General features: G+C 40.6%; 1 protein-coding gene across 1 annotated transcript; it reads left to right on the top strand.

Annotated features, from left to right (window-relative positions):
• The first annotated feature begins 259 nt into the window (after window positions 1-259).
• LOC109675739 (polyadenylate-binding protein 1-like 2) lies at window positions 260-2,763 on the top strand. The gene has a single exon (XM_074063018.1). It carries the CDS (start codon window positions 570-572, stop codon window positions 1,170-1,172), a length of 603 nt encoding a protein of 200 aa, XP_073919119.1. The 5' UTR covers window positions 260-569; the 3' UTR covers window positions 1,173-2,763.
• The last annotated feature ends 12,774 nt before the right edge of the window (window positions 2,764-15,537 follow it).

Genomic DNA, 15,537 nt, shown 5'->3' on the forward strand with positions numbered 1-15,537 from the left:
TCGCCATCCCAGGTGACCTGGTCTCGCCAGCTCGCATAGCACACATAGCTCCAGGGCCCCCTCGGTCCGCAGCTGCCGCCCGCGCCCCCGGCCCGGGTTCCGGCGCCCACCGGCCCTCCTGCCCTCCCCCGCCTCTCCACACCCCCAGTTCGCGGGAAGGGAGGTCGCGGCAGCGGCCGGCGGCAGCGGTGACCGTGGCGACGGCGGCGGCGACAGTGGCGGCGGCGGTGGCGGCGGCGGCTGCGGCGGCGGCGGAGGCTGCGGCAGCGACCGTGGCGGAGGCGGTGGCGGAGGCCTCCGTGGCGGAGGCGGAAGCCGAGGTGGAGGCTGAGGTGGAGGCCGAGGCCGCAGGAGAGGAGGCAGCGGCGGAGGCCACCCTGGGGGAGGAGGTGGAGGCCGCGCGGGCCGCCGCGGCGGAGGCCAGCGCCACCGAAGCTGCGGCTGCGGCGGAGGTAGCGGCGCCCCCTTTGGCGGAGGAGGATGGGGATGCGGAGGTGGCGGCGGAGGTGGCGGCCGCGGCTGTGGCTGCAGAGTTGGATGTGGACGTGGACTTGGGCGCCGACTTTCCCATGGCCTCGCTGTACGTGGGCGACCTGCACCCTGAGGTGACCGAGGCGATGCTGTACGAGAAGTTCAGCCCGGCCGGGCCCATCCTCTCCATCCGCATTTGCAGGGACAAGATCACCCGCCGCTCCTTGGGCTACGCATATGTCAACTACCAGCAACCGGTGGACGCCAAGCGGGCCCTGGAGACCCTGAACTTTGATGTCATCAAGGGAAGGCCAGTGCGCATCATGTGGTCCCAGAGGGACCCCTCTCTCCGCAAGAGCGGGGTGGGCAACGTCTTCATCAAGAACCTGGGCAAGACCATCGACAACAAGGCGCTCTACAACATCTTCTCGGCGTTCGGCAACATCCTGTCCTGCAAAGTGGCCTGCGATGAAAAGGGCCCCAAGGGCTATGGGTTCGTGCACTTCCAGAAGCAGGAGTCCGCCGAGAGGGCCATAGATGCGATGAATGGCATGTTCCTCAACTACCGCAAAATTTTCGTCGGGAGATTCAAGTCGCATAAAGAAAGAGAGGCCGAAAGGGGGGCCTGGGCCAGGCAGTCCACCAGTGCTGACGTCAAGGATTTCGAGGAAGACACCGACGAGGAGGCCACCCTGCGATGAAGACACCCCAGGAGCGAGCTACTTAGAGCTGAATCTTGAATCTCGGCTCCCGCCCGGTTTACAACCCTCCCCCACCCCACCCCCAACCCACCAGCAGTGTATTGTATTGGGATTGCAGGTCTCTCTCTCTCTCTCTCTCTCTCTCTCTCTCTCTCTCTCTCTCTCTCTCTCTCTCGTCTTCTCTCTCCCCTCCTCCCTCACTCCTTCCTTGCCTCCCCTCTCCTCTCTCCCCCCTCTCTTCCCCGCTTCTAGCTCCTCTCTCCTCTCCTCTTCTGCCCTCTCCTCCTCTCCCCACCCCCAACCCCCACCAAGGGTGTTGTGAATACCACTAATCTGTGCCATTTGATAGGCTAAAGGCTGCTTCTTCGCCCTGTGATTTGGTTCTTAAAAGCATTTTCTTTCTCTTTTTGTGTACTGCACAGGTGATGCAATCTCATGGTAGAGATACCAGAAAGGAGGACATCAGATGAGGGAGAAGCCAAAAGCTTAATTGCTCCCCATAATCCTACTTACCCAGAGAGAACCACTTTTACCTTTTTGGTGTGCTGTCTTTCCAGGCTCTCTTCTCTCCCTCTCCCCCACTCACACCTCCCTCCACCCCACCCCCCTGCCCTTTTAACATACTGTTGTACAATGGTTCATGTATGTGGTGTTTCTTAACCTGCTTTTTCAGCAACTAAAACCAAACAAAAGTCAACCCACTGAACTTCTTTCCATGTTATTCAACAGGCTTATGAGACGTCATCTTCAGTGCCTGCAGAGTGCTCCTGTGTATCCATGGACCTTAACATTTCTGTAATCATTCCCGCATTGTTGGACATTCAGGTGGTGCCTAGTTCTTTCCCTGTGTTTAAAACCAACACTGCGTGCTCTGATGAGTGAATACTTCTTGTCAAGCCAAATCTTTGCTAGCATCCTGGACGGTCGGTCTCCTTAACTGTGGACTTGCAGGATCCACGTATAGACATTTCAAAGACTTCCTGTGCGTTGCCAAAAGGCCCCCTTCATAAGCATTGTACCGATTTGCACTTGTGCCAGCCAGCGCAGCTAGTAAAAAGAGTATGTCCAGTTCCCCTGCATAGTCTCCTGGTTGCCACTGTAGTTTGTGTGTGTGTGTGTGTGTGTGTGTGTGTGTGTGTGTGTGTGTGTGTGTGTGTGTGTTGGCCAGCTGCTTGATGGGCTGCAAATGATATTTCTCTGTCCTTGATTGTTTTGCTGGAATTTAACGCTGTTAATCACTCACCCCTTTCCCTTGCTCCCAATTCCTGTCTTTTTCCCTGTTGTCAGAAAAATTAATTCAGCTTCATTGCAAAAAACAAAACAAAACAAAAAACCACACACACACATAGTCAAGTTAACGGAAGAAAATAATTAATGCCATCTGTTATCAATGCTAATGATTAACCATACATTCCTGAATCTCGTTTATCTCTATGTGCCCTGTATTTTTTCGTGTGATATATATATGTGAATTTATGTATATACTGTTTCAATATCTGCTTTTTCACGCATAAAATATATAGATTATTGACATAGATGTATAGATATTCTTGAACTTCCTTTCATGTCATTAAATATTCTTCTAAAATAATTTCTTGGGTGTTTCTGTGTTTGTATGGCTAAATACAAGAATAGATGTATGTATGCATCTATATCCATATTTTAATACATATACAGGGAAATTTATTATGTTTTATCTACTTCCTCTTTAACATGTGGATTATGCTTTTTTCTCCTTATCCAAACCAGTACTGTATAGAGGGGGTATAGCTCAGTGGTAGAGCATTTGACTGCAAACCAGTACTGCCAAGAATATCAAAGTGCACAAATTTTGCTTCAGTCAAAATTATTTCCTGAAAAATATTGTTCAAAATAAAATAAAGCATGTGAGAGGTTTATTATCTTTATTTTTCACCAGTATATGACTTTCCATGAGGATAGCATTTACCCTGACAAGGTATTGTGAGAGGTCTTGGACATCTGGGCAATCACTTCTGTACTTGTATAGTATTTTTTCAGAGTAAATGGAGTCTTTTTCGTTTTGTTTACTTCATACATTTATCTTTATACAAACAGTACATGATAATAGAAAACATTTAAAATACACTGGTAAGGAAAAGTCAAAATCATTCCTAATACCACCACTTGACTAAAACAAAAACCCTTTGAAACATTTATACCATGTATATAAAAAATATTAATACCTCAAAAATCTAAGGATATCTTCATTGTAGGATATTTTTACCATATCTGTCTTTCTTTTTTCTCAGATTATTAAATACCCTCTTATAATTTTGTTTTTTAACTCATTGTTCCATTTTATGGATGATCTATAATTTTAAAATCCATCCCCTGGTTGTATTTTAATTGGGGTTTCCCCCCAGTAAGATAGTTGTTTGGGGGACACATTTGTAGGTGAGTATTTGCTGACATCTAGTGATATTTAATGGCTTTATACCTTACCATCTGTCACCAATGCTTTTTCCATAAAATTTATGCCCACCAACAGTATAAGGATGTTCACATTTCCCTGGTTATCATCTTAAGTTTGTATTTTTTAAGTTGTGAGAAATGGATTAGTATCGTGGATTTTCTTTCATTATTTCCTTTTACAATTCCCTTGCTTTAAAAAGAAGGATTGAATGTTAAATATACATAACAACCACTTTAAATAAACTATTTGTGTCTTTGCAGGCTTTGCCTATTTGTAAATTTAAAACAAATACAGAATCTTACTGAATGTATTCTACACTATGATATTCTATCCATTCATATTGGATGTATTCTGTCAAAATTTACATCCTTTGCTATTCAATATTCTCTCACAACTCACTTTCATTGTACTGGCAGATCAGAATTTTTAGAAAGTGTTTCTTTACAGAGTTTCTAAATTTTTCCCCAATAAACCCAAGTCTATATTGAATAATTCTGCAATAGCACTCTTGTGTAGTACTTACTTAAGACGGATACGGAATGGAAAAGTAGAAGCCTTTTAAATTTCTTTTAACTGTACCATCAGGTAGCCAGGCTATATCAATTTAAACATTCACCAGCATATTAGAAGATTGCCAGTTTTCCTGCATACATTCCTCCCTAGGAATTATAAACTCTTTTACCAATATAATACTATAAGCCATATGTTATTGTTTTGCTTTTTTCATTTTTAAAAACTTTTTTCTTGTAATTCAAATAATATTAATGTTTTGCATTGATAGGCAAAATAAAATAAAATAATTTATTTTCCCACCCATATATAAAAAATGTCAACCTTTTGGTCCATGCCAAACGCCCTTTTTGATAGATTTGTTTAGTCTTCATTTAGTCTCAAGTTTTGATGAATTTTAATGTCTGTCATTTCTACTTTTCCCCATTCAAACCAAAGCTGCTAAAACTATTCTGATGCACAGATTATTGCCTGTATTCAATATTATTTCCTGAACATTCTTACTGTTCCATTGCTGTTATTGTATAGTATATATGGTTTTTATTTTATACAGTTTTAATAAATAGAAAATAAATATTTATTACAAAATGTCAGGGCTGGGGTGTGACTCAAGAGATAAGAGTGCCTGCCTCTGAATCTCGAAGCCCTGTTTTCAAACCCCAAAAGAAAAAACAAAGATCACCAAAAGAAAAAAAAAAGATCAGAATAAAATATCAGTCACTTATTATTATAAGAAAATAAATTTACAAGTACCTAAAACCCTATCCTCACTGCTGCTTTTAATATTCTGGCTGGTACCTTTCCAGTATTATATATATACACATATTGCATATTATAACACATATTCCTCATATATAAAATATCAAACTATACTTTTCATCTTCACATTGTTTCAGAATCTTTTTTTACTTAACATCAAATTTAAAGATAATTTTATTAGCATATAGTAGTTGAACAGGGGATACATTGTGATATTTACAAATGTGCTTATATCTTAGATTTACCTCCCTCCATCATTCTCCCTCTTCCCCCTTCCATCCTTCTTAAAACAATTTCAACATGTTCCATTCTTCTATTTTCATATATGGATATAAAATATATATACCATATTCACCCTCGTTCCCTTTTTCTTTGTGCTCACACACCTCCCACTGGTACCCACCCCTGGAAATGACCTATTTTCCCCCCTGCCCTTCATTGTAAAAAAATGTATATTGATAATCCAAGAGGGGGTTGTCTTGGTACTTCAGGCCTGTATATAGCATGCTTTAATCAAATCAACCCCCATTACTTAGTCATTCTCTATCACCACACTCCCCTGATATTCAACAATTTATATTATATTCATATATAGATGTGTTGTTTCAATCTTTTTTATTCTCTAACATTTTCTTTACCTCTCTCACCTCCTGTGGTCCCTAAAACAATTTAGTTCTCTTTCTCATTATATATATATATATATATATATATATATATATATATATATATATGGATGGATACATATGATCACATATGTATCCATATATACATTTAACTTAAAAGTCTAGTTTCCACATATGAGAGAAAAACATGCGACCTTTGATTTTTCGAGCTTCACTTACTTCGCTTAACATGAAATTCTCCAGTTCCATCTATTTACCTGCAAACAATTTTTCTTTTCTTTTCTTTTTGTGGTACTAGAGTTTAAACTCGGGGCCTACATCTTAAGCACCCCACCAGCCCTTTTTTGTGATGGATTATTTTGAGATAGGGTCTTGCGAACTGTTTGCCAGGGCTGGCTTCGAACCTCGATCCTCCTATCTCTGTCTCCTGAGTAGCTATGAGCTACAGGTGTGAACAGCAGGTGCCCAGCACCCTGCAAACAATTTTTTTCTCTTTCTCCTTCTCCTTCTCCTCCTGCCACTGCCATGAATAGGACAGAAACATAACAGAGGGTTTCTTCACCTCAGAGATTGGCAATATCCAACAGCTGGTTCAGATGGAGAAGGACACCAGTCCCGAGAGCCACACAGAGCATTGGCTTTGCTAGCTCTGTTACACAGAAGGGATCTCCTGGGCCAGCTGGGTATCTGTCCCCAGAGAGCCTCAGGCCCAGGATGTACAGATCTGCAGATTCAGGTGTCACCTACAGAGGGGTATTAACAGAGCTGGGAAGAGAAGAGGTGCTGCCATTCCAGGGTGCAGTTGGCAGGACAGAGCAGGGAATCCTGTCCTCCTGGCCCTTGGCACCAACTCCCTGCCCAAGCCTCTGCTTTTACCCCCCCAACCTACACAGACCCTCAGAGGGAGGATCAGCCAGCCCGGATCCCAAACTGAGACCGGGGCCCCTCAGTCTCTCCCTGGACAAGCAAAGCCAACTGATGGCCATGAAGTCCCCAGATGCTTCTACTGAGCTCTCTGGGCCAAAGGGCCCACCATCTGCATAATGATACCTTCTCTGGACAGAAACATCAGACAAAAAACCTGAGAAAGTCAACTTAAAAGGAAGAAATATTTCTTTTGGCTCATTTTTTCAGGGGTTTCATTCCATGGTCACTTGGATTCATTATTTCTGAGCCTGTGTGAGGCAGTACATCATGGTGGAAGAGCATGGCAAATGAAAGCTGCTCACCTCATGGTGGCTAGAAAGCTGACAGAGGGGAGAGAGAGAACAAAATATACTCACCAAGGGCACACCCCTAATAACCTACTTCCTCTAACTATGGCCCATCTCTTAAAGTTTCCACCACCTCCCAATAGCCCACTAGGCTCAGAATTCATAAATGGATGAATCAATTCATGAGTTCTGAATCCTGCTTCATTGGGGACCAAGCCTTCAATACATAAGCTTTGGGGGAATACTTCAAATCCAAACCATAACAATAACCTTGCCCACCTTGTGCCACCACTTGACCCCTGCCACTAGGGAACCAATTGCTACCATTGCATTTAGGTTTCTCAATTCATCTACCATGGACTACTGTGAAGTCTAGCCTACAGAGAAATCACGAAGCTCTTCAAGGATGGTGGGGCTCTTCTCACAAATTTATTCCTTGCAGCACTAGTGAAAGTTATGTCTTCGGAACCTTTCCAGTGTGTATGAGTAGGTCTCTCATGATAAAGCCATACTAACATTTCTTTGTCCCTAAACCTTTGAACATCTTCCTCTATATTAAACCAATGCATGCCCAGCATCATGGGCCACCTTTAGGTTTATGTTTTATCCATCCTACCAAACAAACTATTAGAGTCCTTTTCTAACTCCTTGAGCTTCAATATAAGTGCAGACTCTGCTTGCTTAATGGACCCATATCAACAAACTCAGCATGATCCAACTTTATTTTCCTTCCACCATTATACCACATCCCTAGCATCCACTATTACTCATACTCCCTATTGTTCTGTTGTATAAATTAGAAAACTCAAGTAGTTCCTTTGAGTGCAATGCAACTCCCCATGGATCATACACTGTACCTCACATTTAGGGACCTGCTGGACCATGAATATAACTATAGGTCTAGAATCAAAGAAGCATGGTGGGGTCCTGAGGAGAATCAGCATTGTAGTGTATGGCAACTGTCTCAGGGGAGGCCATTACCATTTCATCAACGTAGACTTAATCACCTCAAACTGAAGTGGAAAGTCTGATGCCACTGTGGGATGGAAGGACACTTCTTCTGGGGCTGGTTGTTAACTTCAAAAAGTGTTTAAAATATAATATTTGGAGTCACTTAGCTCCTTGCTTCCTGTAAGTGGTTGATTAGGAGTATCTGATGCAGAAATTTTTCATATTTTTATAAATAAGTCACTCCATGAACTATTGGAGCTCTTTACTACAAAAATAGTCATTAATTTCTTTAAATCTAATCAGATTAGGCAAAAATTCCAGAAACCCAAAACCAATTCAGAAATCTTATCATTAAGATTCTGTTGTTCTACAACCACTCTTGTTGTCAGTTAGTGTTTCCCAGAAAAACAGAACCACAGGAGACAGATGTTATGGGAATTGGATTATGTCATTATGGAGGCAGAGAAATCCTACCATCTGTTGTCTGTAAACTGGAGAACCAGTAAAGGTAGTAGTATAATTTAGCTTGATTCTGAAGGTTTAAGAGCAAGGGGTCTCCCAATGTAAGTCTCAGAGTCCAAAGGCTTGCCAACCAGGAGTGTCAATGTTCTAGGGCAGGAGAAGATGAATGTCTCAGATCAAGAAGAAAGACTGAGTGAAATCATCCTTTCTCTGCTTTTTTGTTCTATTTGAAAACTGAGTGGATAGGATGGTGCCCATCACCAGTGATTTCAGAAATAGAAAAGATTCATCCTAAAATTCATAGGAGACTGAAACACCCCAAACAGCCAAAGTGATTTTTAAAAGAAGAACAAAATTAAAGATGTGAATTTCAAAATGTATTGGCATAAAATAGACATGTAGGCCAATGCCATAGAATAGACAGCCCAGAAAAAAAATCCTTGCATATATGGTCAAGTGATTTTCTAAATGTTGTCAAGACAATTCAGTGTCAAAAAGGACAGTCTTTTCAACAAATGGTGTTGGCAAAACTAGATATCTAGATTTTCAAAAATGAAGTTGGGGACCTATAGGTAAGGGGTTAGAGCACTGGTCTTGTAAAATGAGGTTGGGCTCTTACTATATGTAGAAAACTTAACTAAAAATGGACTAAAAATCTAAGTGCATGGAACTAAAACAAAACTCTTAGAAAAAAATAAGGTAAAAACCTTCGTGACATTGGATTTGGTAGTGAGTTCTTGAAAATGAAGCCAATACCACAGCTAACAAAAGCAAAAATAGATAAGTTAGATTACAGTAAAATTTTAAAAATTTGCTTCAGAGAAAATTATCAACATAGTGAAAAACTTCCCACACAATGGGATCAAGTATTTGCAAATCATGATCTTATCTGATTAGCATTAATATGCAGAATATATAAAGAACTCTGACAATGCAACAACAACAAAAAGTACAAGTAGAAGGATCCAAGATGGCGACTAGGGCACGGAAGCAGATAGCCTGAGCTCCGTGACTCCAAAACCTCCCTGAGACATTGGTGCCACACTTGGGTAATTCTGACTGCTTCTATCCAAAATAATAACTGCCATCAAACTAGGTGCAGGAAAAAATTCAAAGACTGATCCACAAATCAGCCTTTAATTGCACCTAACATCTGTGACCCGCTGCACAGCCAGCAAGGTGGGTCCAGCTCCAGGGAAATCCTCCTTCCCCATGGTGACTTTTTTCCTTCCTTCTCTTCTACTTTTCCATCAAGAAAAAATAAAGCACCAACCAGAATCAATCATTTGACACCCTGAACCCCTAGCCTGTGGAAAGCTTCCCCACAACACGTTACAATGAGAAAACTTGAGGGCTGCCACCACCGCCACAGCTGCCACCACCGGATCCAAACCTGCCTACAAGACATTCAACAGACCAAACAGGTGAGCACCACACATCATGCAGAATTCCCCCAGCCACCCCCAGGATAAACCAGCCCAGCCCCTGGGCAGACTGACCCCCCCAAAAAAAACTGAATAACAAACAAGAAACTGTAATCTAGCACAACAGCAGAGGAGGCAGGAAAGCTGAAAGTGTACCAGAGAAAGGGGGAGGGACAAAGAGCTAATCTCAGAGTGAACTATCAGTAAAAAAACACTGGAAAGGCAGGAAGGCCAAGAATGGGAGGGTGATAAACCACTCCCCGAAGCAGAGCAGGTAGCAGATCATGGAGCTCATCTCCTGAGCCAGTGAGCAGCACCCAAAGTCAAACTGCCCCGTAAAACTGAAAAACAAACAGCAAACCATCATAATACACTGACATCAGAGGGGGCTGACAGAACACTGACCCTGCCCCAGAGAAAGGGGGCAGAGCAAAGAAATAAGCCCTGAGCATGGAAATCCTAGTAAACAAGCACAGCGAATAGCCACCTCCAAAGCAGGGCAACTAGTGGACTACAGAGCTGATCTCCTGAATCTGAGGGAAGCATGCAAACTTAAACTGCCAAACCTTGCTGGGGGAGGAGCTGACCAAGCAGCTGCAGCTGAAGGGTAACACAGATATCAGTGGAGGAAATCAATATCTCTGACCAACCTGCATGATCTGGCAAAGTTACCTCACCTCACAATTTCAATTTAATTGTTAGAAGAACAAAACACTACTTACAAGCCAATCACTTGATGAGACCATGTCAGAACTTCTGCTTCTATGCCAATACCAGGACTGGATGCTGAAGGAGTAACTCCAGAACTCAAACTAAGACTGAAATTCTATTGTTCCTGAACCTGTTTTTTTTCTTTTTTTGCTTTTGTTTTTGTTTTTTTTCATTTGTTTGTTCATTTTCTCCCATTGATTTCTTTGGGTTTTTGTTTGTTTTGTTATTGTGGGTTTTCTATTTTTATTTTTATTCCTTTTATCTTTTTTCTCTTTCTATACTATCAACTTTACCATCATCACCTTCTCATCCCTACTCTCATCCACTTCACTCTCCCTCCTTCTCCTGTGCTAAAATCCATAGCTCCCCCCAACAACTTGTTCTGCCTCTTCTCACCCACTCTCTTCCCCCAGCCCTCACCTTGCCCTCCCATTCTCCCCAACTTGTCACCAGACTACCCCTCCCTCCTACACACTCATCACCTGCTGATCAACATAGTATACCAACTTTACACAAGCTCAAGCCCCTGCAATCCCTAACACAAGCACCCCCTGCTATAACAACAGAAATACACCAAAACACACACAAGGACCACAAAACCCAGTAGCCCCCACACTGTTTCCCCCACTCACCCACCCCACTTCCCACCTCCCCCTTTAGTGCCCCCCTATCCAACTCCCCAAATTTCTAAAGCTAGACTTACGAATGTCAACCCCCCCAACTCCCACTGCTTATAGATACTACCATAAAGAGATCTTTTATATAACATATAAACTACTGGTCAGGTACTAAACCTGTGAATTAGTTATTACTAAATTACACCCAGACCAGGAACAGAAACAACACCAACCTAGCTAAAAACCCAAGACAGACACAAAACAAAAATTAAATCAAGGGAAAGAAACAGGTGACTATAACCACCAACTAGCCTGCCAAGAACATAGTTGCATAGTACCAAGTGTAGTGATGGGAAGAAGAAAAAGGGATGGAAACTACTCTCCCCCCAAAATAATTTAATACAGAATTCAGAGGTAAATGAAGAAAACAGATACCCAATTCTGAATGCCAATAAAACAAAGATAAATGACACCAAGGAACCCAAAGATGTCCACAATAACACCCTTAAAGAGAAAGTCCTGCAAGTAATCATTGAGAATTTCATGGAGATGATATTAGACGTGGTTAACAAAAATGTACAAGATGCACTCAAGAAATTTTAAGACACCAAAAATAAAGAATATGAGAAAATACAGAAACAAATAAATGAACTCATAGGAGCCCTAAATAAACACCAAAGTGAAACAGAGGGCACCATAAATAGAGAGATAAATGAATTAAAGATGAAAATAGAAAATATTAAAGAAGAAGTGACCCAGGATATGGAAAACCTCAGAAAAAACAATCAAACAGAAACACAAAACACAGTCGAAGGCAACTCCAGCAGATTAGAACAAGCAGAAGACAAAATCTCAGAACCCAAAGATAAAATAGAAATTAAAGGAAAAACTGAATAACTGTTAGTCAAACAACTCAAGACGTGTGAAAGGAATATGCAAGAGCTCACTGTCTCAATCAAAAGACCAAACTGGAGAATCATGGGCATTGAAGAAGAAGAGGTCCAACCAAAAGGAATTCATAATATATTCAACAAAATAATAACAGAAACTTCCCCAAAATCTCGAGAAAGATTTGCCCATTCAGGTACCAGAAGCTGCCAGGACACCAAACAGACTTGACCAAAATAGAACTTCCCCACAACATATTTTTTTAATTTTTATTTTATTCATATGTGCATACAATGTTTGTGTATTTCTTCCCCCTGCCCCCACCCCCTCCCTTACCACCCACTCCACCCCCCTCTCCCCCCACCCCCTCAATAACCAGCAGAAACTATTTTGCCCTTATCTCTAATTTTGTTGAAGAGAGAGTATAAGCAATAATAGGAAGGACCAAGGGTTTTTGCTAGCTGAGATAAGGATATCTATACAGGGAGTTGACTCACATTGATTTCCTGTACATGTGTGTTACCTTCTAAGTTAATTCTTCTTGAACTAACCTTTTCTCTAGTTCCTAGTCCCCTTCTCCTATTGGCCTCAGTTGCTTTAAACTATCTGCTTTAGTTTCTCTGCATTGAGGGCAACAAATGCTATCTAGTTTTTGAGGTGTCTTACCTATCCTCATACCTCCCTTGTGTGCTCTCGCTTTATCATCCCATGACATATTATGATCAAAACAAGCACAGAGAATAGAGAAAAAATATTGAAAGCTGTAAGAGAGAAAAAAACAAATAACATATAAAGGTCAACCCATCAAAATCACAGCAGATTTCTCAACGGAAACCTTAAAAGCAAGAAGGGCATGGAGTGAGGCATTCCGGGCACTGAATGAAAATAACTTCAACCCTAGGATACTCTACCCAGCAAAACTATCATTCAAAATAGATGGAGCAATAAAAGTCTTCCATAACAAGCAGAAACTAAAACAATATATGAACACCAAATCACCACTACAAAAGATTCTCCAAGGAATTCTGCACACAGAAGATGAAAGCAAACAAAACCAAGAGAGGACAGGCAATATCAAACCATAGGAGAAGAAAAGACAAGGAATCGAAGAGTAACATTGATTCAGTTGCACACAATCAAAACCCTTAAACAACAAAAACAACTAAATGACAGGAATCACCACACACCTGTCAATATTAACACTGAATGTCAATGGACTCAACTCCACCATCAAAAGACACCCTTTGGCAAACTGGATTAAAAAGGAAGACCCAACAATCTATTGCTTACAGAAGACCCATCTCATTACAGAAACAAGCACTGGCTTAGTGCAAAAGAATGGAAGAAGATTTACCAAGCTAATGGCCCCTGAAAACAGGCAGCAGTAGAAATACTTATCTAAGACAAAGTAGACTTCAAACTTGCATTGATCAAACAAGATAAAGAAGGACACTCCATACTAATAAAAGGGGAAATACACCAAAAGGAAATAACAATTATCAACCTATATGCACCCAGTCTCAGTGCACCTAATTTCATCAAACATATTCTAAAGGACTTAAAAGCACATATAGACACCAATACAGTGGTTGTGGGAGACTTTAATACCCCCATATCACTAATAGATAGGTCATCCACACAAAAAATCAATAAAGAAATTCTAGAATTAAATCATATCATAGATCAAATGGACCTAGCTGATATCTACAGAATATTTCATCCAACATCCACACAATACACATTCTTTTCAGCAGCCCATGGAAATTTCTCCAAAGTTGACCATATCTTAATGCACAAAGCAAGCCTCAGCAAATATAAGAAAACAGAAATAATACCATGCATTCTATCTGATCACAATGCATTAAAACTAGAACTCAACAACAACAACAAAAAACAGCAGAAAATACGCAAGCAATTGGATGCTGAACAACACATTGCTCAATGATCAGTGGATCATTGATGAAATAAAGAGGAAATTAAAAGGTTCCTGGAAGTTAATGAAAATGAAAACACGACCTTCCAGAACGTATGGGACACAGCAAAGGCAGTCCTAAGAGGAAAGTATATAGCCATGAGTGCATATATTAAAAGGACAGAAAAATCCCAAATAAATGGCTTAATGCTACATCTCAAACTCCTAGAAAAACAAGAACAAACAAAACACAAAACAAGCAGAAGGAGAGAAATAATAAAAATGAGGGCAAAAATTAATGAAATAAAAACAAAAATTTTAAAACCATACAAAGAATCAAAAAAACAAAAAGCGGGTTCTTTGAAAAAAATAAACAAGATTGACAGACCCCTGGCAAATCTGACTATAATGAGGAGAGAAGAAACCCAAATCAGTAAAATCAGAAATGCAAAAGGGGATATAACAACAAACACCATGGAAATCCAGGGAATCATCATTCCAATAAATTTGAAAATCTTGAAGAAATGGACAAATTTCTAGATACTTATGACCATCAAAATTTGAACCAAGAGGATATTAGTCACCTGAATAGATCTATAACTCAAAATGAATTTGAAGCTGCTATAGTCTCCCAAAAAAGAAAAGTCCAGGACCTGATGGATTCTCTACTGAATTTGATCAGACCTTTAAGGAAGAACTAATACCAACTCTCCTTAAACTTTTCCATGAACTAGGAATGCTGCCTAACTCATTCTATGAAGCCAGTATTACACTCATCCCAAAACCAGACAAAAACACATCCAAAATGGAGAACTATAGGCCAATCTCCTTAATGAATATTGATGCAATTCCTCAATAAACTAATGGCAAACCAAATAAAATAATGGCAAACCAAATCCAACAACATATCAGAAAGATCATTCAGCACAACCAAGTCAGCTTCATCCCAGAGATGCAGGGGTGGTTCATCATGCACAATTCTATAAATGTAATACAGCACACTAATAGAAGCAAAGGGAAAAACCACTTGATCATCTCAATAGATGCAGAAAAATCTTCTGATAAGATTCAATACCACTTCATGATAAAAGCTCTAAGAAAACTAGGAATAGAAGGAATGTACCTCAACATTATAAAGGCGATATATGACAAACCTATAACCAACATCATACTTAATGGAGAAAAATTGAAACCATTTCCCCTAAAATCAGCAATGAGACAAGGGTGCTCGTTCTCCCCTCTCCTATTAAACGTAGTCCTAGAATACCTAGCCAGAGCAGTAAGGTAAGAAGAAGAAATAAAAGGAATATAAATAGGTAAAGAAACTGTCAAAATATCCCTATTTGCAGATGACATGATTCTATTCCTCAAAGACCCAAAAAACTCTACCCAAAAACTCCTAAACACCATAAACAGCTACAGCAAGATGGTAGGATACAAAATCAACTTACATAAATCATGACCTTTTCTATACACCAACAATGAACAAATTGAGAAAGAATATAGGGAAACAATTCCATTTACAATAACCCTCCCCAAAAAAATCAAATACCTAGGAATAAATTTAACAAAGAATGTGAATGATCTTTACAAGAACTACAAACCCCTGGAGAAAAAGATCAAGGAAGACTACAGAAGGTGGAGAGATCTCCCGTGCTCATGGATTGATAGAATCAACATAGTAAAAATGGCTATACTACCAAAAGCAATCTATATGTTTAATGCAATTCCCATCAAAATTCCAATGACATTCATCACAGAGATTGAAAAATCTACCCTAAAGTTCATTTGGAAACACAAGAGACTATGAATAGCCAAGGCAATACTCAGCAAAAAGAACAATGTTAGAGGTATCACAAT

The sequence above is a fragment of the Castor canadensis genome, chromosome X (assembly GCF_047511655.1).
Source record: "Castor canadensis chromosome X, mCasCan1.hap1v2, whole genome shotgun sequence".
In the NCBI taxonomy this organism is placed as follows: Eukaryota; Metazoa; Chordata; class Mammalia; order Rodentia; family Castoridae; genus Castor; species Castor canadensis.